At 56.6% G+C, this 25,705-nt stretch overlaps 1 protein-coding gene across 1 annotated transcript in view; it reads right to left on the reverse strand.

The window, feature by feature from the left end:
• The window catches only part of Twist2 (twist family bHLH transcription factor 2), a 48,516-nt gene extending 23,361 nt beyond the window's left edge, over positions 1 to 25,155 (reverse strand). Inside the window, exon 1 of the mRNA XM_070007503.1 lies at positions 24,630 to 25,155. Coding sequence (XP_069863604.1) covers positions 24,673 to 25,155 — 483 coding nt within the window. The 3' untranslated portion in view covers positions 24,630 to 24,672. The remainder of the gene's footprint in view (positions 1 to 24,629) is intronic.
• Between the last annotated feature and the right edge of the window lie 550 nt (positions 25,156 to 25,705).

Consider the following 25,705-nt stretch of genomic DNA (forward strand, 5'->3'; position numbering starts at 1 on the left):
AGGGTCCAGCATCTGACACTGCCTGTCCTCACAGATAGCTGATTGCTCACCGTTGAGGTCCACGCTGAGATGTCCCCCCTCCGCCCCGTCCCACTCGCTGACATCATCCCCTTGACCTGTGCCTATGTGTGGCCCCAAGGCTCTCCTTGATCCCTTCTGCTCCCCAGTGTACCTCCAGGAACCCCAGGACCACATACTGGTGCTCTGAAACTAGCAACTGCAGCCCAAGACCCTGCACAGCACTCTTTTTCATAAGCCTCCTGGACTTGAGTTGAAAAATCTCATTATATGCATGATCTGGGAAAGAAACCACAGGCTCACAATGGTAAAACCACAGGCTCACAATGGTAACTGTGTCCTAAGAGCCTCAACACTCACTCAGACCCTGGGTTGGGCACGGTGGTTCAGGTCTGTATCCCAGCTCCTAGGAGGTACTGGTAGGAGTTTCGTGCTCTAGGGCCAGCTCAAAGCCAAAAGAAAGACTCTAAGAGGGATGGAGTTGTGACTTAGGTGGTAAAGCTCCTGCTCAGCAAATGTGAGGCCCTGAGTTCAAACCCCAGTACCACCACAAAAATAACACTAACGATAAAACTTTAAAAGCTCACATCCCATGGTGTTTCCTCAGAAAGTACATTAGGGTAGTATTTACCACTGACTTATTGGAGGTGTGTATTATGATGTTTTGCTTGTCTTCCTTCAGGAATCAGCCTCCACTGTAACTTAGTTCCAGAGGTTTGGAAATGCTTGTTTTGGGGGGACGGGTGGGAAGCCAGGCTCAAAACAGACGAATTTAACATCTGCAAAGACCATGTGTCTTCTGCCTTCCAGTCCTCCTGCCTCCTTCTTGTTTTCATGGAATCATTTTAAAAGATAGATAAGACAGTGTTACGAAACAGCCTGCCTGTCACCCTCTGAGAACAAGAAGCTCCTTCTGCTACAGCCCACTGAGCTCAGTGCCATCACAAGCATTTTTCTCAAATGCATTTCCGGTTTCCATTGAGACCACTATATTTATTTTCTCCCTGGCCTGTAGATGCTCTGAGTTGCATTCATTAGTGAAAGAACATGAACTAGTTGACAAATATTATCAATGCGTGTTGGAGAACCTTGCATCTACATCTGGATGTTCGCCTACCCATCCCTCTCCTTGTTTATGGTGATGCGTGAGATATGTAGACTTATTCTTCATTTTACTTAGAGGAAGGTTCCGGTGTGTCCTCGGCATCCTTTGGTACCGGGCAAGGCAAGGGCTCTGGCTGGTCCCCGATCTGGGTCTGCAGTGTTGATCGGGTCTCTGCTCTGCTACATCCTCATGCTGCCGTCCGCGGTGTCTCGGCTGCCTCACGGATCAACCGTGGAAGGAGAAGGAAGGGCTCTGAGCAGAGATGTCTCCTGGTAAGTCTGCTCATCCTTGACTCCAGGCTGAGCAGCAGCCTGCTGCTCGGAGCCCCCGGAGGCCCTGCTGAGCCCAGCAGGCACCAGGTCGGGTCGGGGGGAGGCTTGGCCCACTGTCCCGAGGAGGCTGCTGTGCCCCTGAGCACACGCACCCAGGCCCAGGGTCCAGGCGGGGTCCACACAGCACGGCACAGACATCCTTTCTGCCAGGGTGCCCATGCCCACGGCCAGGGAAGACACTGGGGACTCGAACCTCAGCCTGAGCCCTTGGAGCCCCGGTCGACTAGCTCCTTGACATCTGTTGACTGATTTGCTTGTTTATTTACCTTGTCTCACCAGAATCTTCTGCGGAAACTCCTACCCAGAAAGGACGAGGCTACTCCAGGAGCCTTTGGCAAGGATCGGCAAGGAACCTCCCCGACTATTTCTGTATTCTTAGTGGTTGGGGACAGGGGAGCAATGCACAGAGACCTCTGACCCCCAGGAGGGCGCCTGAGGGACTGACATCATGGGAATTTGTCTGGCCTGATTTATGGCGGTCCTGTGACCCAGGTCACAGAGCTGAGGTTCACGGCGCTTTCTTGGCTCTCAAGCAATTGTAAACTTCCACCCTGCTGGAAGCCGAGCCCTGTGAGAAGGTGATACACAATTCTGCATAGTTTGTAAGCGAACCGATTCCGGCGACATGCAGAACAGCGCGGCACCGGGACTCCTTACTGGGATGCCTGCCGGCCCAGAGTCCACGTCCAAACTTCCTCCTCTTTGATCTTTTGCCCAGTCCCTTTGCCCGCTATGCCAGCAGGGACACTGCTGAGGGGTCTCGGGGCTGACCTCCTCCCCAGCCGAGAGCCACAGCTGGCCAGGGTGGACTGTCCACCACGGCTCATCCCGGAGCAGAACGACAGAGCAGGGCCAGCGTGGCCCAGGAGGCTGACGCCCCCCGAGGCCCCCGCACCTGGCCTGTCAGAGCTCGCCAGGGCCGGGCCGATGGATACACCTCACATCTGCACTGCTTCCCCAGCCTTGGGCGGCAAAAGGAGAGTAAATCCCCGGGAGCTGTGTGTGCTCTTCCAAGCCCACCTGTCGGCCGCCCCTGACCGGCTTCTTCTCGCTTCTCTGAGCATCCTAGCTGAAGTTACACAGCCCTGGTGGGGACAGGTGACCCACGCAGGCAAGCGTGATGGGTGTCTACCGCAGTGCAGGTCCACCCAATGCCACTAGGGGCTGGAAAGACGCGCTGTGTGTGATGTGCATTTCACCCAGGAGCTGTCCCAGGAGCCATCCTGCAGTTCTAACTGGAAGGTGGATGACCTTTCAGATAGTACACCCCTCCCCCCCCCCCAACTGGCCCTGGGCCTCAGCAAGCTGCCAGAAAGGAGCCTGGCTGGGGCTCTGGGTCGGCTCTGCACCGATTTTGGACCCAGCATCTCACAAACACCAATAGGAGCCTAAGGAGATGGGAGTTGATCTAGGGAGGGAAGGCAGGCTGTGCACGGCCGGAGTGGGGCGAGGCCCGGCCAGGCTGGTGTGCAGGCTCTGAGGGCTGGGCAGTGATCTCAGGTGCAAGGCCCGCACACAACAGCTGGGTCCAAGCCCTTGCAGATCCAAGACCACGAGTGCTCTTGGCTTGTCGGGAAGGTCAGACATTTTCAGAGCTGTGGATGCCTAAATAGCATCTGCCCACGGCCAAGTGTGAGGGGCAGACACCTCCCGGGAAGAGGTACATGGGGACCCAGACTGGCCCACTAACTTCAGGCCCCTGGACAGTTTGTGGACAGAAGGCCAGTATCTCCCCCCTCTCTACAGAATGACCCTATCCTCTCCAGAAATCCCCAAATCACACACACAAAGGTGAGCGCGCCTGGGAGATACTAGAATTACAGGCCGGAGCTGCAGGCTCCAGCCCTTCCTTCACACTGTATGTGCATCTATTGAGCCACAAGTGTTTGCAGCTCCTGTGCTCAGTCTGAGAAGCCAGGGCTAAGACGGGTCATCTCCCCAGGAGGTTGCGGGGCTGGGCGTGGCACCGGGAAGGGCTGAGCTGCCCTCACAGAAGGCGAGGCAGGCGACGCAGGCCCTTCATGGATGGGTTCAGGCGGACACTGGGCACTGACTGTCCCCACACCATGAGCGATGGAGAGGTAAACGTCACCCTCGGGGACCTGCGATGGGAGGGGCCGACAGAAAAACACCAGAGCAGGTGTCCCAGACATAGAGAGACAGGAGCAGGGAGGAGGTGGGGGAGCAAGGTGCTGGTATCCGGGGGCCACTGGGGGCATCTCTGGGCGGGTGACATCTGAACCAAGAGCTGAATCGAGCAGGCTGCCCTCAGGAAGGAGGGCCGGCAGCATGGTGCCCGGAGGGGCTGTGCGAAGCCCCAGGAGGAGCTCAAGCCCAAGCGGGGTGGGAGGGAGGGAGGAGGGGGAGGAGGGGGAGGAGGAGCTGAGGGAGGGGGTCTTGTAGCTCCCCACCCCCCCCAAACCCACAGCCATAGAAGGCCTCCGGCCAGAGCCTGGGTCTGCCTGTAGGATGTGCTCTGGCGCTTGGTACCAGGAACGAGATCCCAAGGTGGCCCCATGCCTCTGGGACGCTGTGGTGTGTGATTCTCCACCACAAGGCCGGCCCTGACCCCAGACCAGCCTGGAGAGGTACCTGCAGAGCACCAGCTCGGAGCACTGACTCAGCACGGTCAGCTGTGCACTGGAGGAGTAAGGAGAAAGCACAGCCCGTGAACACCCCCGCTCTGTTCCCCCTCCCCCCCCCCGCCCCCGTGCGGGCCAGCTGCCTGGCCGACTCTCCCAGGGCCTGAGGTGCCCTCGTCATTGCTGGATGGGGAGCAGCAGGAGCTGGCAGCGGGGCACTTGGGCCCCGGGTCTACGGGCAGCGCACCTCAGAGCCCAGATGCGGGCACTAGCCAGAGAATAAAAATCTAATTCGCTTTGCTTCCCCTGTGGGGATCGTCACCCCACAGCCACACAGACGCCTCTTCCTCACCGCCAGCACGCACCCGGCCGCTCCACAGCCAGCCACGCTGGCAGAGCCCGCCTCGGCGCCTCCCCAGAGGGCCCCAGCCCCAGGGGACCAGCGTACCCCACCACAGTGCCCCTCAGCCCCAGGGGACCAGCGTACCCCACCACAGTGCCCCTCAGCCCCAGGGGACCAGTGTACCCCACCACAGTGCCCCTCAGCCCCAGGGGACCAGCGTACCCCACCACAGTGCCCCTCAGCCCCAGGGGACCAGCGTACCCTACCACACATGCCCCTCAGCCCCAGGGGACCAGCGTACCCCACCACACATGCCCCTCAGCCCCAGGGGACCAGCGTACCCCACCACAGTGCCCCTCAGCCCCAGGGGACCAGCGTACCCTACCACACATGCCCCTTCTTTGTGCTCGGCTTCCCAGTCGCCCTCGGGTGGGAAGGAGGAGCACCCCCATGGGGCCATCCCAGCCTCTTCGCTCGCTGCCCGGTCCACAGTCAGCTTCCTCTGCGGGGGCTCGGGAGCCTTTGAGGTGGACCTGGCTTTGGCGGTCTGTGTGCCTTGGCTGCCTGTATCCTGGACGAGGTGCCGGAGACCCTACACTGTTCCTTTGCCAGCCTCAGGGCTCCATCTGTGCCCTAAACAACTGCAAAAGCACCCCGACGGCCAGGCTAGAGGAAGACCGCCCGGCCCTCATGTGTCCTCATGTGTGTCCTCATGTGTCCTCCTGTGTGTCCTCCTGTGTGTCCTCCTGTGTGTCCTATGTGTCCTCCTGTGTGTCCTATGTGTCCTCCTGTGTGTCCTGTGTGTCCTCCTGTGTGTTCTATGTGTCCTCCTGTGTGTCCTGTGTGTCCTTCCGTGTGTCCTCATGTGTCCTCCTGTGTGTCCTCCTGTGTGTCCTGTGTGTCCTCCTGTGTGTCCTCCTGTGTGTCCTGTGTGTCCTCCTGTGTGTCCTCCTGTGTGTCCTGTATGTCCTCGTGTGTGTCCTCATGCGTGTCCTCACGTGTCCTATCCTCCTGTGTGTCCTCCTGTGTGTCCTCCTGTGTGTCCTCCTGTGTGTCCTCCTGTGTGTCCTCATGTGTGTCCTCCCGTGTGTCCTCCCGTGTGTCCTCCCGTGTGTCCTCCTGTGTGTCCTGTGTGTCCTCATGTGTGTCCTCCCGTGTGTCATCCCGTGTGTCCTCATGTGTGTCCTCCCGTGTGTCCTCATGTGTGTCCTCATGTGTGTCTTCATGTGTGTCCTCATGTGTGTCCTCCTGTGTGTCCTATGTGTCCTCCTGTGTGTCCTGTGTGTCCTTCCTGTGTGTCCTATGTGTCCTCCTGTGTGTCCTGTGTGTCCTTCCGTGTGTCCTCATGTGTCCTCCTGTGTGTCCTCCTGTGTGTCCTGTGTGTCCTTCCGTGTGTCCTCATGTGTCCTCCTGTGTGTCCTCCTGTGTGTCCTGTGTGTCCTCGTGTGTGTCCTCATGTGTGTCCTCCTGTGTGTCCTGTGTGTTCTCGTGTGTGTCCTCATGTGTGTCCTCACATGTCCTGTCCTCCTGTGTGTCCTCCTGTGTGTCCTCCTGTGTGTCCTCCTGTGTGTCCTGTGTGTCCTCATGTGTGTCCTCACGTGTGTCTTCCTGTGTCCTCCCGTGTGTCCTCCCGTGTGTCCTCCCGTGTGTCCTCATGTGTGTCTTCATGTGTGTCCTCCTGTGTGTCCTCATGTGTGTCCTCATTGTGTCTTCATGTGTGTCCTCCCGTGTGTCCTCCCGTGTGTCCTCCCGTGTGTCCTCATGTGTGTCCTCATGTGTGTCCTCATGTGTATCCTCTCCTCATGTGTCCTCATGTGTGACCTCCTGTGTGTCCTCCTGTGTCCTCCTGTGTGTCCTCATGTGTCCTCATGTGTATCCTCATGTGTCCTCATGTGTGACCTCCTGTGTGTCCTCATGTGTGTCCTCATGTGTCCTGTCCTCATGTGTCCTCATGTGTGACTTCCTGTGTGTCCTCATGTGTGTCCTCTCCTCATATGTGTCCTCATGTGTGTCCTCTCCTCATATGTGTCCTCATGTGTGTCCTCTCCTCATATGTGTCCTCATGTGTGACCTCCTGTGTGTCCTCTTGTGTCCTGTCCTCACGTGTGTCCTCCTGTGTATCCTCCTGTGTGTCCTCCTGTGTGTCCTCATGTGTGTCCTCATGTGTGTCCTCATGTGTCCTGTCCTCATGTGTCCTGTCCTCATGTGTCCTCATGTGTCCTCATGTGTGTCCTCCTGTGTGTCCTCATGTGTGTCCTTCTGTGTGTCCTCCTGTGTCCTGTCCTCATGTCCTCATGTGTCCTCATGTGTGTCCTCATGTGTGTCCTGTCCTCATGTGTACTGTCCTCATGCCTCATGTGTCTTAACCTCATGAGTGACCACAGTCCCTTCACTGTGACCACTGTCCTTCACTGTGACCACCACCCTTCATTGTGACCCCTGTCCTTCACCGTGACCACTGTCCTTCACTTTGATCCCTGTCCTTCACTATGACCCCTGTCCTTCACTGTGACCACCATACTTCACTGTGACCACTGTACTTCACCTTGATCCCTGTCCTTCACTGTGACCACTGTCCTTCATGGTGGTACTGTCCTCTTCACTGTGACCACTGTCCTTCACTGTGACCATTGTCCTCTTCAGTGTCCACTGTCATCTTCCCTGTGTCCAGTCCTTCACTATGATCCCTGTCCTTCACTGTGACCACTGTCCTTCACTGTAATCACTGTCCTTCACTGTAATCACTGTCCTTCACTGTAATCACTGTCCTTCACTGTAATCACTGTCCTTCACTGTAATCGCTGTCCTTCACTATGACCACTGTCCTTCACTGTGACCATTGTCCTCTTCACCATGACCCCTGTCCTTCACCATGACCAGTGTCCTTCACTGTGACCCCTGCCCTTCACTGTGACCACTGTCCTTCACTGTAATCACTGTCCTTCACTGTAATCACTGTCCTTCACTGTAATCACTGTCCTTCACTATGACCACTGCCCTTCACTGTGACCATTGTCCTCTTCACCATGACTCCTGTCCTTCACCGTGACCAGTGTCCTTCACTGTGACCCCTGCCCTTCACTGTAATCACTGTCCTTCACTATGACCACTGTCCTTCACTGTAATCACTGTCCTTCACTGTAATCACTGTCCTTCACTGTAATCACTGTCCTTCACTATGACCACTGTCCTTCACTGTAATCACTGTCCTTCACTATGACCCCTGTCCTTCACTGTAATCACTGTCCTTCACTGTAATCACTGTCCTTCACTGTGACCACTGTCCTTCACTGTGACCACTGTCCTTCACTGTAATCACTGTCCTTCACTGTAATCACTGTCCTTCACTGTGACCACTATCCTTCACTGTAATCACTGTCCTTCACTGTAATCACTGTATTTCACTGTGATCACTGTCCTTCACTGTAATCACTGTCCTTCATTGTGACCACTGTCCTTCACTGTAATCACTGTCCTTCACCGTGACCAGTGTCCTTCACTGTAATCACTGTCCTTCACTATGACCACTGTCCTTCACTGTGACCATTGTCCTCTTCACCATGACCCCTGTCCTTCACCATGACCAGTGTCCTTCACTGTGACCCCTGCCCTTCACTGTAATCACTGTCCTTCACTATGACCACTGTCCTTCACTGTAATCACTGTCCTTCACTATGATCCCTGTCCTTCACTGTAATCACTGTCCTTCACTATGACCACTGTCCTTCACTGTGACCATTGTCCTCTTCACCATGACCCCTGTCCTTCACCGTGACCAGTGTCCTTCACTGTGACCCCTGTCCTTCACTGTGACCACTGTCCTTCACTGTAATCACTGTCCTTCACTGTAATCACTGTCCTTCACTGTAATCACTGTCCTTCACTATGACCACTGTCCTTCACTGTGACCATTGTCCTCTTCACCATGACTCCTGTCCTTCACCGTGACCAGTGTCCTTCACTGTGACCCCTGCCCTTCACTGTAATCACTGTCCTTCACTATGACCACTGTCCTTCACTGTAATCACTGTCCTTCACTATGATCCCTGTCCTTCACTGTAATCACTGTCCTTCACTGTAATCACTGTCCTTCACTATGACCACTGTCCTTCACTGTAATCACTGTCCTTCACTATGACCCCTGTCCTTCACTGTAATCACTGTCCTTCACTGTGACCACTGTCCTTCACTGTGACCACTGTCCTTCACTGTAATCACTGTCCTTCACTGTAATCACTGTCCTTCACTGTGACCACTATCCTTCACTGTAATCACTGTCCTTCACTGTAATCACTGTACTTCACTGTGATCACTGTCCTTCACTGTAATCACTGTCCTTCATTGTGACCACTGTCCTTCACTGTAATCACTGTCCTTCACTGTAATCACTGTCCTTCACTGTAATCACTGTCCTTCACTGTGACCACTGTCCTTCACTGTGACCATTGTCCTCTTCACCATGACCCCTGTCCTTCACCATGACCAGTGTCCTTCACTGTGACCCCTGCCCTTCACTGTAATCACTGTCCTTCACTATGACCACTGTCCTTCACTGTAATCACTGTCCTTCACTATGATCCCTGTCCTTCACTGTAATCACTGTCCTTCACTGTGACCACTGTCCTTCACTGTGACCATTGTCCTCTTCACCATGACCCCTGTCCTTCACCGTGACCAGTGTCCTTCACTGTGACCCCTGCCCTTCACTGTGACCACTGTCCTCTTCACTGTGAACACTGTCCTTCACTATGTCCACTGTCCTCTTCAGTGTGACCAGTGTCCTTCACTATGTCCACTGTCCTTCAGTGTGACCCGTCTTCACTTTGACTACTGTCCTTCAGTATGACCCGTTTTCACTGTGACCACTGTCCTTCAGTGTGACCCGTCTTCACTGTGACCACTGTCCTTCAGTGTGACCCGTTTTCACTGTGACCACTGTCCTTCAGTGTGACCCCCGTCTTCACTGTGACCACTGTCCTTCAGTGTGACCCCCGTCTTCAGTGTGACCCGTCTTCAGTGTGACCCCCGTCTTCAGTGTGACCCCCGTCTTCCCTATGACCCCTGTCTTCAGTGTGACCCCGTTCCACCTAGGGAGCTACATGTTTTTTCATCTTTGAAATTCCACTTAACTGTGGGATGTGGACAGGCACATGGGGGCCCGGTCTCCCCGCATGGGGTCAGGTTAGAGGCCCAGGCCCTCCCGCTCCAGCCCTGACCACAATAGGCCCAGAGCTCCACTCCAAAGAGCCACGTGACCTGAGGCCCAGCACCTGCCCACGAGACACCCTGGAGCGGCCCAGGCAGCCGGCAGGTGCTGGGCAGATGCACCCGCGCCCCCGGCGCTGTGGCCAGCCTTCTGTGCTCACTGGACTGGCCGGGTGGTGACGGGAGGCCTGCGCCTCCTGACCTGCAGCTTCCTTGGACCTTCATCCTCCGCCCTCCCATGCCCCACCCGCTCCCTGCTCCCCTCCCTGCCCCTCGCAGCCAGGCGCCCCCCACGCCTCTCTCAGCTCCTCTAGCAGGCCCCTGACGTCCCTATCTCTGGCCACCATCTTGGCCGAGGCCTCCTGCAGCCATCTCCTGTCACCCGGCTCTCAGCGCCCTCTGCCAGCCCGGCCCTGACTGTCCTCCCCCCCGCTGGACGCTGGTGTCAGGCGGCCCTCGGCCTCTGCAGGGAACAGGTTCTGTTCCCCGGGGAACCAACCTCCCTCGTGGGTCGGGAGGGGCCTGTGATCTCCGGGGGGCACTCAGTAAGCACTGGACACACAGGTGTCCAGCCTGGGGCCCAGCCAGCCCTCCGCAGGCAGGCAGCTTCCTTTCTGATGGACACCTGGGGACAGCCCGGGCAGCGCATCCGGGGCCTCTGCTGCTGGGAAAAGATCCATGCTACGTACGGAAGGGCGCCCAGCAGGACGCCCTCCACGGCCCCTCAGCCACGGCCACGCCCAGCAGGACGCCCTCCACGGCCCCTCAGCCACGGCCACGCCCAGCAGGACGCCCTCCACAGCCCCTCCTCCGCCACGGCCACGCCCAGCAGGACGCCCTCCACGGCCCCTCCTCCGCCACGGCCACGCACAAAGGACAGCTTAGGAGCAGCGACCTCCAGCTCTACCATTTACTAAGCTCTGACACGGGCTTTCGAGGTTAGGCTTCCCGGAGCCTTCGGGGAAAGTGTACTTGTGAGTCTCAGGCATGCAACTCGGGAGGAAACAGAATCCCCCCTGACCCATGCTTGTGAATTGTACCAGTGTCCAGGCACGACTGACGCAGCCCTGCATGTGCTCACAGGTGACAGCCGCACACCCATGCCACAGCCAGGGTGGCCACCGGAGGCTGCGTAAGGAGCAGGGTCTGGGGCGGAGGGCTGCGGACACCCCCCCCAGGGGGCAGGCAGAGTGGGGTTCCAGAGGGGCCGAGGAGAGCCCTCAAGGGCACAGAACACAAAAGCACTGCACGAGCGACAGGAACTTTGCTCCTCAGAGCGCTGTTCCTCACTGGCACCTGCTCCAGGTCCTGGGTGCTGTGTGAGGACAGACGCAGCGGGCAGTGGCGGTAATGCATGAGGCAGGCCCAAGGCCTGCAGGGACCTGGGGCTGTGCCGAGGGGTGGCCAGTGGGGCGGGGTGGGGACTGGGGTAAAGGCATGACAGCAGGATCGCGGAAATGCTACACACTTGGTGGAGCATATTAAGCAGGTTGCCCCGTGAACAGTCTCAGGCACAGACAGAGAGGCACAAGACCACGTGAACCACAGCTGGAGAGGCCCTGGTAGGTAGGAGGGCCCACAGTGCGTCCACCGCAGGCACTGCAGGTGGAGGCTGGCCATGTCCCCTGCCCAGGAATGACATTTTGCTCACAGAAGAGGATGGGGTGAAGACGGGGGGAAATGCTGCCTGCCAACACCAACAGCACACTGAGAAGAGGTTCACCATGAGAATGGTGTCCTTAGAGGCCTGTGCTCCTCATTGCACCGCAGGAAGACATGCTCCAAGACGGCCTCGGGATCTGGGCTTGGCTCTTTGCCCGCACCCTGAAAATACAAAGTCTTAATGGGCAAGCGGATCCCCGGGCGGAGAGGCCTGGCTGCAGAGCCGGGGGCTGACGCCGGGTGTCCACGCTGCGTCCCAGCTGGTGAACAGGGGAAGCCCGGCCCAGGCAGGCTCCAGGCGCAGGCTCAGCTCCGCCTGACAGAAAACAAGGGCGGCCACCCCAGGGCACTCGGCCAGACGTAGGAAGGGCTAGCAGATGCCCAGCGGGACCGACGCTCACTCTTCAGGGCCTTTGCTGCGAGAGGCACCGTGTGGCCTACATTTAGAATGACACATCTCAGTGAGACCCGGGGAAACCAGCAAGAGAGCAGACGATGCAGCGTGCCCGGCTCCCTTGGCCAGTTACTCAGGATTCCCAGTTATTCCATCCATGAAATGGAAGGAAAAGAATTCCTAGCCTCACTGGGCCACGTGAAGACTAATGTAATGGAGCCCCCTTTGTCCGTCACTGCGCCGGCTGAGCCACGACTGAGAGTGGAGATGGGAAGCCAAACAGCCCTCTGGCCCTGGGCCTCACACCGCTACAGGCCTCTGAGACACGGCCCTACCTTGCACCCCACACTCTGGACCGTGCCCAGGGTCCTGCGCAGAGAGGCCTCCAAGCTCAGCAAGGGCCAGGGGTGAGGCATTTCCCAGGGAAGGGCTGGGCTCCTACAGGCAGGGTCTGGGCCGGGCAGATCTCAGAGCAGCCGGAGCCTGTGGCAGTCTCCCCAGAGCACCCCAAGACAATACACTCCAAGCCCCAAACCACCCCAGACACCAGAGGCTCTGCCCTGCCTTCCACCCCCTGTTGGAGTGGGAGCCGCCTCCCTCCCTGCTCTGGGCACCATTCAGACTTTCCTGCTTTGTTTATCCTCACGTCCAGAACACAAAAAGGCCTGCTCTGAGTCACCCTGCTCCCCAAGGCTCTGATTCATGGTGGAGGCCCACACGGGGATCGACCCTGGCCTTAACCTCTTGGTGTCTCCCCATTTCTACAGCAAGAGGCACCTGTGATTTCCAGGGGAGAAAGATGCGAGGGTCCGGCACAGCTTGGTGACTTCCGGCCGGAGAGCAGGGGAGAGGGGCGAGGGGCACAGTGGCGTGCGGACACCACCCCGCACCTATCCGTGGAGATGGAAACTCACCAACTTGGCAGTCATCACTCCAAAAAGGATTTGGTCATTTGGCAAGCGTGGTTCTTAAAACACGCCAGAAATCTGTGTCGAATGTGCCTAGAGCACAGAGACGACGGGGCCTGAACGAGGTTGTGGCTGAGAATCTGGAAGGAAATGCGAGATTCAGAGCCCGCGGCCTTCAGCCCCCAGGGAGGCACAGCTGGTGATCCAGCCCAGGACTTGACTGCCCCAGCCGGGTCCCGAGTTCCAGAGACAGAGCGGGCAGGGCGGGCCAGGGCTCATCCACGCCAGGCCTTCCCGGGGCCTGGGACTGACCCCAGTATAATGTCTGAGCAAGCACCCCGAGAAGGGGGAAGCGAAGTGCCTTCTCTCCTGTTCTCTGGAGCAGTGTGTGTGTGTCTGTGTGTGTGTGCACACGCGCACGCATGTGTGTGGTGTGCTGTTTATTTATTGCCCATATTTTTCTACTGTAAACTGTCTTTAAAATATTGTTGGGGGGCTTTTGTCTTATAAGAATATAGAGCCATTGCAAACCAGGTTGCAAACACTTTCTTCCCAGCTCACTTTTTTTTTTTTTTTTTTTTTTTGGTCAGTCATGAGGCTTGAACTCTGGGCCTGGGCGCTGTCCCTCAGCTCTTCAGCTCAAGGCTAGCCCTCTACCACTTGAGCCACAGCACCGCTTCCAGTTTTCTGGTGGTTCATTGGAGATAAGAGTCTCATGGACTTTCCTGTCCAGGCTGGCTTTGAACTGCAATCCTCAGATCTCAGCCTTAGGACTACAGACGTGAGCCACCAGCACCCGGCTTAAAATTTTTGATGATCATAATTTTCTGGTCTCTAGAAGTTGGAAATTTTCATTTGGCAGAAGTTACTCTTTTTTGGGGGGGGGGTCCGGTCGTGGGGCCTGAACTCTATCCCTCAGCTCTTCAGCTTAAGGCTAGCATTCTACCACTTGAGCCACAGCGCCACTTCCGGCTTTTTTTTTCTTATGTGGTGCTGAGGAATCGAACCCAGGGCCTTGAGCATGCAAGGCAAGTGCTCTACCACTGAGCCACCTTCCCAGCCCCAAGTTATTCTTTGTGTGCCAGTCCTAGGGGTTGAATTCCAGGGCCGGGTGCTGCCCTTTAGCTTTTTTTTTTTTTTTTTCTTAAGGCTAGTACTCTTCCATATGAACCACAGCTCTGTTTCAAACCTTTCATTGGTTAATTGAAGATAAGAGTCTCCCAGACTTCCTGCTGGGTCTGGCTTTGAGTCGTGATCCTCAGTTCTCAGTCTCCTAAGTAATGAGGATTACAGGTGTGAGCGCTGGTGCTGGTACCTGATGAGAAGTTGCTCTTCTTTAGGACAGGTGCTGACTGTAATTATAATGACCAGCTTTTTGAGTCAGGAGTCCGAAGGGTCCGGAAAATTCGCTTCATTTCTCTGGACATTCCCTGTTGGGACCTGCGGGATGGTGGTCTGCGGGATGGTGTTCTACAGGATGGTGGTCTGCGTATCTCCACTCATTCTGTCCATAGCGGGGCCGCAACTGTAGCTGACCACCCCACCGGACAGAGCCACGGGAGCGCCACGCAGGGGCTGGAGAGGAGACAGGCCACCAGCACTGTGGGGGGCCCGTGTCACCTGGAGGGACTTGCAAAGGCACAAGGTGGAGATCTCCCTGCTATGCGCTGGCTCCTGGGGCGTCAGTTCCAGTGTCAGGCATGTGCAGGAACAGGGCAGGGAGCCTCTGGCGCAGGGACTAAGAAACCACAGTGGCAGGCGGGCACGTCCGAGCCGCCGCAGGGTCGCCAGGGCCTTCAAGGCCCGGACACAGCGTAGCCAGGGACGAGCCATGGAGGGAGGCCTGTGTCACCCCCAGGCAGCCTCTAGCACTCCCGGGGATCTCCCTTCCTTCTCCCTCCCTGACGGCTTCCTCTTGGGTGAGGTCAGCAGCGTCACACTGGACGGGTCTCCTCCACCGTCAGCAGCAAGCTCCCTCAGTCAGGTTCTCTTCAATTCTGTGGTCCTCCGAGCCTCTGGTCTGGACACTCCTGATGGTGTTTACCAAGAAACAGGACAGGGCTGACCATGGACAGGGCTGACCGTGGACGGCGCTGACCGTGGATGGGGCTGACCGTGGACGGCGCTGACCGTGGACGGCCCTGACCGTGGATGGTGCTGACATGGACAGGGCTGTCCATGGACGGCGCTGACCATGGACAGTGCTGACTGGGGATGGGGCTGACCATGGACGGCACTGACCATGGACGGCGCTGACCGTGGACAGGGCTGACCGTGGACGGCGCTGACCATGGACAGGGCTGACTGTGGATGGCGCTGACTGGGGACGGGGCTGACCATGGACAGGGCTGACCGTGGACGGCGCTGACCGTGGACGGGGCTGACCATGGACAGCGCTGACCGTAGACGGCACTCTTGCCCATCCCTCAGGGCAGGAAGCTGTGACCACATCTTGAGAATGGATCAGAGAAGGCAAAGGCTAAGCGATCAGGGAGGAAAGAGAGTGAAAGCCCAGGGGAGAGCGAGCCACCCATGGGACCTGAGTGACTGGTGCCATCGATGCCACCCCTCGGGCTGCCCTCCAGAGACAGCCTCACATGAGCAGAGCAGAGCAGAGCAGAGCCCCTCGTGGGGGCCAGCACTTGGAGGGTCTCTGGGACTGTGAGCCATCTTGGAATGACCTGGGCAGCAGATGGTGTGCTGGGCCACAATTCAAAGGCCACGTAGGGGCAGCATACCAATATGGAGAACATTCCTGCCCTTGTCCAGCAGGTGGACGTCCAGCAGCACAGAAGCAGGGACTGCTCTCCTGCTGCATGTACCCCTGTCACCATGGAGAGGTCTGAGGGCTTACGGTGACAACGCAGGGAGAGGAGGTGAGTGTGTGCATGCATGAGTACTGTGTGTAGTGTGTACATGTGTACACATGTGTGTACACATGTGTGTATACATGTGTGTACACACGTGTGTTGTATGTGTGTATAGTGTGTGCACGTGTATGTGTGTAAATGTATGTGTGTGGTGTGTGTGTGTAAATTTGCCATTTGGATCTTTTTCTTGGGCACACAGTTCAGCAGAATTAAGAACATTCACACTGTGGAGAATCACCAGGATTTGTTCGGGTTCCTTTATGACCCCACGCCCCATCCTCACACCATCCCACAGACCTCCTCAACCCCTCCCCCACACCCCATCCTCACACCGTCCCATAGACCTCCTCAACCCCTCCCCCACGCCCCATCCTCACACCATCCCACAGACCACAACCCCTCCCCCACGCCCCATCCTCACACCATCCCACAGACCACAACCCCTCCCCCACGCCCCATCCTCACACCATCCCACAGACCTCAACCCCTCCCCCACGCCCCATCCTCACACCATCCCACAGACCTCAACCCCTCCCCCACGCCCCATCCTCACACCATCCCACAGACCACAACCCCTCCCCCACGCCGCCCTCGGCCTGTTTCAGACACTCATGTCCATGGAGTCACGCAGCATGAGTGTCTCACTGGAGCTGTTGGACGTAGCACGGTGCCTGGGCCAGGCCTGCCCATCCGTGGTGGAGCCACAACCCTAACTGGACAGAGCACACATGTGTCCGTTTGTGGATGACCGGTTCCTGTGTTTCTTCCACGCTTGGGCCAGTGTGAACCGTGCTGCCGCAGGCACTGCATGTGAGGGTTTGTTTGGTTCCGTGCGCTGAATCCCTGTGGCCCTGAAGGGCCATCATCAGAGCCTCACTCTATTTCTTTACTGTTGGGGAGGCTGAGGCCCCGAGGCCAGGCCTTGCCCAGGACCACATGGAGCCCGTGGGGTGAGAGCAGGAAGGCTGCTCCACTCCACATCTGCGTTCAGTGCTCTGCTGGCAGATCAGGTCCCCAGACACGGGACAATGGGCTTCCCCAGCACAGCCTCGGGGCTCAGCCTGCCCGCTACAAAGGCAGCGCCTTTGGTTGCTCTTTGTCTAATTAAAATCTCCCAAATTAGAAAAATACCACGTCAGAGAAGTTCAGGCAGGGAAAGAATGACACATGACGCTTGCTGGAAAGAGTGACTTCAATCAACTGCCAAGTCCACTGGCTGGTCCCAGGCAGCCACAAACGCTGAGACGGGCGGCCCGAGGCCCGAGGGACGGCTGTGCTCTGGGAAGCACCAGGCGGAGCAACCCTGCGGGCGCCCAGGGACAGAAACACGCGCCCGACCCCAGCTTTGCCTGGCCTCCATCCGCCCCTTCCTGCTCTCTGGTCAGAAAAAGTGAAATGATGTAATTAACATTCAACAATACTTGCTGTAAGCCTCAGAGGGCTGGGCACAGCCTCCCGCCTCCCAGGCCCGGCCTCTGTCACCGTCTCCCGCAGGAGGCTTTACAAGGGAACAACAAGGCGGCTTTAGCTTTTTCCGCTCAAGGAGGGTGCTCTACCACTTGGGCCATAGCTCCACTTTCTGGCTAATTGTAGGTAAGAGTCTTATGGACTTTCCTGAGCCATGATCCTCAGATCTCAACCTCCCAGGTAGCTAGGATTACAGGTGTGAGCCACCGTGCCCGGCTCACGGGGCAATGTGGGTACCTGGGAATGAGCAGAGGCCAAGGCACCGGGTTCTTGCGGAGTGGCCAGCCCGGGACCTGCCTGTGGCCGCCGGCAGAGGTGCCGAGGGAGACCTGGCTGGCATTCACAGGTTGTTTCTCTAGAAAGGAAGACAGGGTGCTTGTTCCGGTAAGACCCATCTTTTAAGTCTCTGAGGGACCCAGACAGAAATTCTGGGCTACTTCAGCCAGCAGTGGGGGCGGGCGCGGCCCTAATCGAGCCTGGAACCTTCTGTTTTCCCCAGCTGTGCCCTTTCCCAGCAGCCTTCTTTCTGTCCGCATGTCCTGTGCACACCGCACGATTCTACTTTGTCATTCCTGAAAAAGTAAGCTTTTCACACTAACAATCACGGCAGCCTGCCACATATAGAGCAGGGCCTACAGGAAATAAATTTGTCCAACACTGACATTACATGAAATGGCATGTTTTTTCCAAAGTAATAAAAGCAGAGGCTCGGTCATGATACCAACATTGTGTAACGAACAGACAAATACCGGGACTCATCTTTTGCTGGCTGTTGAACTGCAGGACCATCTCCATTCTCAAATAGTAGTCTAAAGAGAGGCTTGGGAAGGGGCAGCTGCTCGGGGGCCAGCACAAGGCGCTCAGGCGGCCTCCCTGAAGCCCAGCCTGCTGGGCTGGGCTCTTGGCTGCACATTACCATCAAAGAGAGGGTCTGGGAGACCGCAGCCGGCTGCACCTCCACCACCAGGGGGCCCTGCCGTCGGGGAGAGCTGAAGCAGGTCATTCCACCAGAGAAAGCCCATGACAATGAGATCGTAGGGCGCAGATGTCTGTGCCCTAGAGTATATTTTTTGTTCCAGAGTCAACGTGCATTTTTTCTAGAAAACCATAACCACAGCCAGTCAAGAAGGGGGTCACCATGCACACTGGTGGAGGGGAGGGGGCTGAGCGCTCATCCCCAGCTTCTGGAAGGCCAAGGATGCCCACAGCAGAGGTGTGTGCGTCCTGCCTGGGCCTGCCCCGAAGGGCGCCGTCGGGGCGTTCTCCCACGCTGTTTTATGTTGGCCACCTTCACTCGGATGTCCCTGAATAATTGGTACAAAGACGACATCTCAGCTAAAGAACAAGCAGACAAGCTGTGTGCTAGGTTTGAGCCAGGGCCAGATAGAACCGAATTCCGGAAGGAAAACATGCTTCACACACATACACACACACACACACACACACACACACACACACACACACACACACACACACACACACACACACACACACACACACACACACACACACACACACACACACACAGCAAGATGACCAGATCTATCACCCTGAGATCCCCACCCACCCACAGAGATTGATCAGGGTATAAAAGGACATCTGGGAGTGATCGGGAAGTAGCATAGAGAAAGTCTACAATTCAGAGTGACTGGGTTTCAGGAAAATTCATCGTTGCAGAGGGTTCTGCAGAGTTGCTGCTCAGGTATACACCTCAATTATGTAGAGACATATGTAGGATGCTTAATTTGGAAAAGAATTTTAAAAATCATGCCACTTCCTCCCTCTTCCACTTCCCAACCTGCAGTCATCTGGGCTTTCCCCAAAGCCCCACAGGCGATTCTTACAGGGACTTTATACTTACCCAGACAGCCCCTCTCCTAAGGCAGGAGAACTGCCCGGGGAAGTGGCCCCGGAAATGCTGTGGTGGTAGACCTGCTGGCCAGGGGCTCAGCCTTCACTTCCTGGCAGAATTAGAGGCAAAGGCCCTGACCGCGTGGGGACAGACACCCTCCTGATCTAGACCCACAGACTCAACCAGCTCCGGACTTCTGATCTCCCTGCAAGCACTTCAGTCCAGGCCGACACACTCAAAGAACTGAGAGGGACAAAAGAAGAACCTGTTTCTAGATCTTGTGCTGCCTGCGACGCGGTGGCTTGCCAGCTGTGAAAGGGGGACCCCAGAGACGCAGGGCCGCAGACCCTGCCTGAGAGCCAGGCCCCGCTCTCTTCTGACAGTCTGTTTCTCTTTCATGCCGCCCCTCCTGGAGCCCCACCTGCAGGCTACAGGAAAGACTCTGGAATCTTCCAAAGAAGAACCTAGCCGCAGAGATTTCACAGAGGGCTGGGTGGTGTTTGTGTGCAGCGACAGGAAACGGAATGAACAAAAGCACGGCTGCTCTTTCTCCTTGACGATGAGCACACCGGCCCGCGCACACGCAGGCCAGCACGGGCAGCCCCGCTCAGGGCTGGATGTCCTGCTCTGGACACAGGGCCTGCGGCTCCAACAGACAAACCCCAGCCACGAGGAGGGGAGGTCTGGATTTAGTCACTGCCAAAGGGTTAATAAACGTCAAGGTGCTGGCCTAAGTCTTCTGCCAGCCACACTCCAGACAGGCCCGGACAGAGACACAAACGGCCCCCATCCAGCTGACGTGCATGGGCCGCGCGGGAACGGCCAGTCCTCCACACCGAGGGGACGTCCGGTTGTGAAAGGCAGCGGGTGAGCGTTTCCAAACAGCTAACTATAACAGGGGCTCTCCCAGTTCAACTGTCGGTCGTCTCATCTGACATAAAACGGAGCCACGGGGCAGAGGGCCGGCCCAGGCCACGGCGTGGCCCAGCCAGGACCTGAGAAGCCAGGTACAGTTCCACCGTCCAGCTCTTGCCCTGGTCACATGACAGAGGGCCGGTTGGGAGGAAGGGCGGCTGCGTCCTGCCGCTCGGAAACGCGGGCCCCTCGAGTGTTCTGACCCACACAGAACGGGTGAAATCACGCAAGTCTGCGAAGCCCGCCAAGCTGTGTTTGGGTCCAGAGTGACTCTGTGTTCCACCAGGCCCTGAGCACTTCCCGTGTTGGCGGACGCCCCGCCCCAGCCTCTCCAGTTTCAGATTCAAGTCTTTTGCTCCCACAGTCCTTAGTCATCGCCGAAGAAAACAATCCCACCGCTCTTCGGTTTACATCGGCACAAAATCACACATCAACATCACATTCTCATTTCAAATAAACATCACTAAAGCACATTCGGAGGTTTACTACTAACCTAAACACAAAGTAAATTCCTGAAACAAAATTCAGAATTTGAGATCTCTCTCTCCTCTCTATTGCTCTCTCTTTCACTCTCTCTTCACCTTGTAGGACTCCAAATACTAAAACTTCAGTCTCTACATTACTTGGTCAACAATTCTCATAAGGCATCGGCGTTAGAAGTTTGCATATATTTGATAACAGTCAAACTAAATGTGTATCAGGCAAGAATCTTTCCAAATTTATTTGACAATGTTTTCTCTATTATTACAACTGATGTTTGATCACCTATGCTTCTAGGATGCTACTCTTTGCTTAGGAATTACAGAGAATCACTTCTAATTAATTCTATGTTGAAAATATATCAAACTAGGTATCAGTGGCTCATGCCTGTAATCCTAGCTATTTAGGAGACTGAGATCTAAGGATCATGATGTGAAGCCAATGTGAAATTCTTATATCCAATTAACCACCCAAAAGCTGGAAGTAGAGTCATGGCTCAAGTCATAGAGCACTAGCCTTGAGCAAAAACAGCTAAAGGGCAGAGCCGAGGCCCTGAGTTCAAGACTCAGTACTGGCACAAAAGAGAGAGAGAAAGAGAGAGAGAGAGAGAGAGAGAGAGAGAGAGAGAGAGAGAGAGAGAGAGAGAGAGAGAGAGAGAGAGAGAGAGAGAGAAAGGAAAGAGGAGAGGAGAGGAGGAGAGAGGAGAGGAGAGGAACAAAAGCCATGGAAAGTCCTCGATTCTGAGAAGTGAATGGCAAATGGAAAAAGGGAAAAAGTGTGTATTTTTGTTGAAAGTAGGTTTTTAGTTTGCTGCTCTGAGATAACCCATAGCAATAATTCCTTAGGAATTTCACTCATTTCAAGCCAGATTTAATCTTGAGAGGCATCTCTTAAAATTTTTAATGTTAAGATAATTATAGATTCCGTGACATTTTAAAGAAATCATGCACAGCAATTTCTTTACAGCTTCAGTTATCATCCGTAAATGTACTGACACAGTCCAAGACGTAGCGTGTGTGTGTGTGTGTGTGTGCGTGTGTGTGTGTGCGCGTGTGTGCGCGCGCGTGCATGTGAGTTCCACTGTACGTCTAGACTCAGGCACCCGTGTGGAAGATCTTTTCGAGCTGACTGCACTATTTCATCTTGGCTTTACTTTGGAAAACATTCCTGTGTACATCTCTTAGATCCTGTTTCTTCTTTATGGCTTTCTGTCTCTTGGTGATAGTAACGCATCCATCTCTGCATTTTATAGTCTCCTAGGTGAGCTCTGAGTTGTGCTGCAGTAGGCTCTGTGTTGGGGCTGCTCTGTGCTGTGATTCAGAGGTCTCTGTCTTTAGTCTGTTCTTGAGCATGCTCGGGCTTTCCCAGGGAAGGACACAGCATAAACATACATTCCAGGCTACATTCACAGGGCTCTTAAAGACACCGTGAGGATAGATTAATACAAAGGCCGAGCTGAAAGACTGTCATAAAAGTCCAGCCTTTAAAATGGCCTTATTAAAATACTTGCTTGTTTTTTTAAAACCCAGATTTAAACTCAAGTTATGAGTTAGAGTGCTCCGTGCAGCAAGAATTAGCTTTATGATCATTTTGCTAGGCCAAAGGAATCTGCCATCTGTGCCAGGGTGGGGGAAGCCTAATTCTTTCGGGTTCACGACCTGCCCCCAATCTGGAAATTGTAGAGACCCTCAATAAACGACAGCATTTCAAATGACCTCAAGCAGCCAGCATGAGTCGGCCCCTCACCCCCTCCAGCCAAACAAGCAGCCTGGTTTTCTTCACAGGAGGTGGGGAAAATGACCAGTGACATGCAAGGGACAATACCACAGAGGAGCGCCAACGCCACTGTCACAGCTTCATGGCTGGGAACTGTGGAGGAAAGAGTTACTGTATTTCAGGTAGCTCGGCTGTTCCCTCCACTTCTCGCCAATCAGAGGCCCCGCGGCATTCTGCACTTCCCTTCCTTTCCACGGGGAATTAATTTTCTTTGGAGACCAGCTAACACCCCAAATACAGCAGTTAGCCCACACCTGCACAAAGCAAGTCTTGGCAGGGGATGGGGGGACGGCAGGAAAGGTCGAAGCGTGTTGGGTGGCCAGGGGTTCATTCACGCACTCTCTCCAAAAGAACGAACAAGTTCTCAGCAAGAAAAAAGCCATCGAGTCTGTTGCATGTGGCGAGCGGCTGAACTCTGGGCACTCAGCAGAAGTTAGAGACAAGATTGTCTTTAACCAAGAAGCCAAGAATACGGGACGGATCCCCAAGAAGTAGGGTGTTCTTTGCCCGCCTGGGAGGGAGGTGGCCCCAGCCCTGCCCTGAAAGCCCACACCTCTCCCCGCATACTGAGGACTCTGTCCACGGTTGCCACTCCATCAGACTTCACACACACACACCTGACTTCTAGTTCAAATCGTTTCTTTAACAAACATGCCAAAGAAGGCCAGGCCAGACCCCACAATCTCCAGCATTTCGTTTCATAACAATCGGCAACGGGTTTGCCGTGTGTTCATGTATGTAAAAAAGGTCTCACGCTATAGACTTGGGAAGTGCACACAATGTGCGGACACCACAGTGCGATTTGTTTTTGTTGATGATGCGTCTTAGAAATAGGACAAAGAAAAAATAAATTCCACTTAGCAGCATTTCCAGAAAATTTAATGAATTAAGGTTGCATTGATGATCAAAGATGGATGGGTTAAAAACAAAGAGAACCAAAAGATGATTGCCTAGCACGACTGATAAACAAAGACAGCCAAGTGGCGAATGGTTACTGCATCAACAGTACCCCACTTCCCCTCCAGCTATCTACCCAGACGCTGGCCTATCTGAAGTAGCTATTCTATTCAATGATCTAAAAATAAATAATCCCTCACACAGAGCATTTGCTCTCCAACAAAATGCATTATCTAATATTTTAAAGACCTTTTGTCCCAACAAGTTCTTATTTCATTCATTTAATTACAGGTATTAGATTTTGTTTTTATAAAATAGTTTATTGTGACTCTTTAAGTCTTTAGGAGTGTAATAATTTTAAGATGAATATTCAATGTTCTAGTAAATTCTTGCATCTGGGTGACAATATCTACTAGTATTTGTTTTTGACAATTTTCTGGAGTGCAGGCTTAACGATAATTCTGTTGATGTGTTCCTTAAACAAAGCTGTGTGGATGTGTGTTTAAAAGATGACATTTCTCATCTGTCTGCTCTTATTTCAGATGTGCTGCAAACCATGGGAGATATAAAGGGAGAGAAAAGTAACTAATGGAAGGTCATAATTCAGGCAGTGAAAAACAGAATTAATGTATTACCCTGCTGTGGCAATCAGACCTCAGCCAACCCAAACTTTCTGTCCTGGGGAAATACGTGGTGGAGACACTTCCCATCTGGTTGTGACACTTACGGAAGATTCCCACCATGTCTCCCGCGTTTAGAACAATGTTTTTAAACTATAAAGTGGTGGTTATCTAAGGCATTTGTTTCATAAAGGAAATTTTCAGAGACCCAGGAAGAAAAGGGTTTGTGGAAGGCATAAAACCCACCTGTGCCAGATAAAACCTTTCCGTGCTGGAAGCAGTAACTTTCACAGACAGGACAAAACCACATTCAGAAGAAACGGAGAGGAGGGCGCAGGGCCTGGGCTGCTTCTGAACTCCCTCTGCGCCGAGCAGACTTTTAGTTTTAAAAATGCACGGAAAACTAAAACATGCCAGATAGGACACACACACACACACACACACACACACACACACACACACACACACACACACACACACACCAAATAAACGTGAAAATTAGGGAACGAGAGAGGCCCTGTGCGGTGGGAAGGCCGGCTGCGCCCTCGGAAGGTGTGTCCTCCCGGTGTCCGGGTCTCTGCGCGGCCGGGCCGGCGCGCGCCTCGCCGCGTCCCCTGCCGCAGACGGTCCGCCGGCCGGAGTCCCCGCGGCGGGCGCGGGCTCCAGGCTCCCGGCTCCGGGCTCGGGCTGGTACACCCAGGCGGCCGGCGACAGACCCACTCCACCTGCCTGGCCGTGCCTGCCCGGCGCCCGGCGCCCCGGAGCAGGCTGGGCTCGGGCCGTGCGGCCCCTCCGGCCTCGACGCCGACGCCGCCGGCGCAGCGCAGCGCGGGGGCCCCCCCGCCCCCAGGTGATCGCAGCCGGCCCCGAGCTCCGCACCTCCGCTCCGGCCGGGGCGCCGCCGACGCCGCGGCCCCCGAGGCGCGGGCCGGGGTCTCCCTCCCTCCGAGCCCACAGGGCGAGGCGGGGGGTCCCGCACCGCCCGTGCCAGGCCGCGGGGCGCCGAGGCGTCCCCTTCCCCGTCTCGCGCCCCGCCCCCAGGCACGGGCGCACCGTTCGCCCCGGGAGTGCGTGGGGCCCCAGCGGGCACGAGTCCCCGGCGGGCACCCCGGGCGCGGGAGTGCCCCCCGCCGCCTCGTCCCGCGACCCACGCCCCGCGCCCGCCCCGCGCCCCGCGCCCCTGCGCCCCTGAGCGGCACCTACCCTGGCGCGCCGGCCGGCGGGGTCCCGAGGCGGTGGCGCGGCGCTAGTGCGAGGCGGACATGGACCACGCGCCCTCCATGCGCCACACGGAGAAGGCGTAGCTGAGGCGCTCGTGGGCCACGTAGCTGCAGCTGGTCATCTTACTGTCCATCTCGTCGCTCTGCAGCACCTGGTAGAGGAAGTCTATGTACCTGGCGGCCAGCTTGAGCGTCTGGATCTTGCTGAGCTTGTCGGAGGGCAGCGTGGGGATGATCTTGCGCAGCGCGGCGAAGGCCTCGTTCAGGGACTGCGTGCGCTGGCGCTCGCGCACGTTGGCCAGGATGCGCTGGCTCTGCAGCTCCTCGAACGACTGCGCGCTCGGGCTGCCCTTCTTGCCGCGCTTGCCCGGCGTCGGGCTGCCATCTTCGCTCGACTTCTTGCTGTAGCGCCGCTTCCGGCCGAAGCGCTTGGGCTGCCGCTCCAGCTCCTCCTCGCTGGTGCCCAGGCTGTCCACGGGGGACACCGGCGAGCTGGAGCCCTCCTCCATGGCGCCCGCCCGGCGCGCGTGGGGCCGGGGCCGCCGGGCCGCCGGGCGCGCGCCGCGGGCCGAGCCCTCCGCCGCCGAGCGCACGCCCGTGGTGCTCGAGGCCGGCGGGCGCACGAGCGGGGTCCCCGCCGGAGGAAGTTCTCCGGACTTGCCTGCAAACTCGGGCCGGGCTGGGCCGCTAAATAGCTGTCAGGAAGGAGGGCTGCGCGCCGATTGGCCGCGGCGGCCGGGGGCCGGGCCGGCGGCGGCGCCCGCGCCTGCGCCCCCCCCCCCCCGCCCCCCGGCGGCGCTTTCAGTTTTGCCTCCGCGGCCGGCCCGGGGCCCGGGGGCGGCTCGGCGGCCGGGGCCCCGCTCGCGCCGGCCGCCGAGCCGCCCGAGGCCCGGCCCGGGGGTCCTGGCCAGGCGCCGGGGGCGCGCTTCCCTCCCCCACCCAGGCGAGGACGCGGCCGGGCGCCGACGCCCCGACGCCCGCGGACGCCCCCAGCACAGCAGCCCGGACCCCAGGATGGCGGAGACGCCGCCGGCTCCGGCCAGGCCCGGCCCATTCCTG

Source organism: Dipodomys merriami, unplaced genomic scaffold, assembly GCF_024711535.1.
Source record: "Dipodomys merriami isolate MVZ:Mamm:240054 unplaced genomic scaffold, mDipMer1.0.p SCAF_1, whole genome shotgun sequence".
Taxonomy (NCBI): Eukaryota; Metazoa; Chordata; class Mammalia; order Rodentia; family Heteromyidae; genus Dipodomys; species Dipodomys merriami.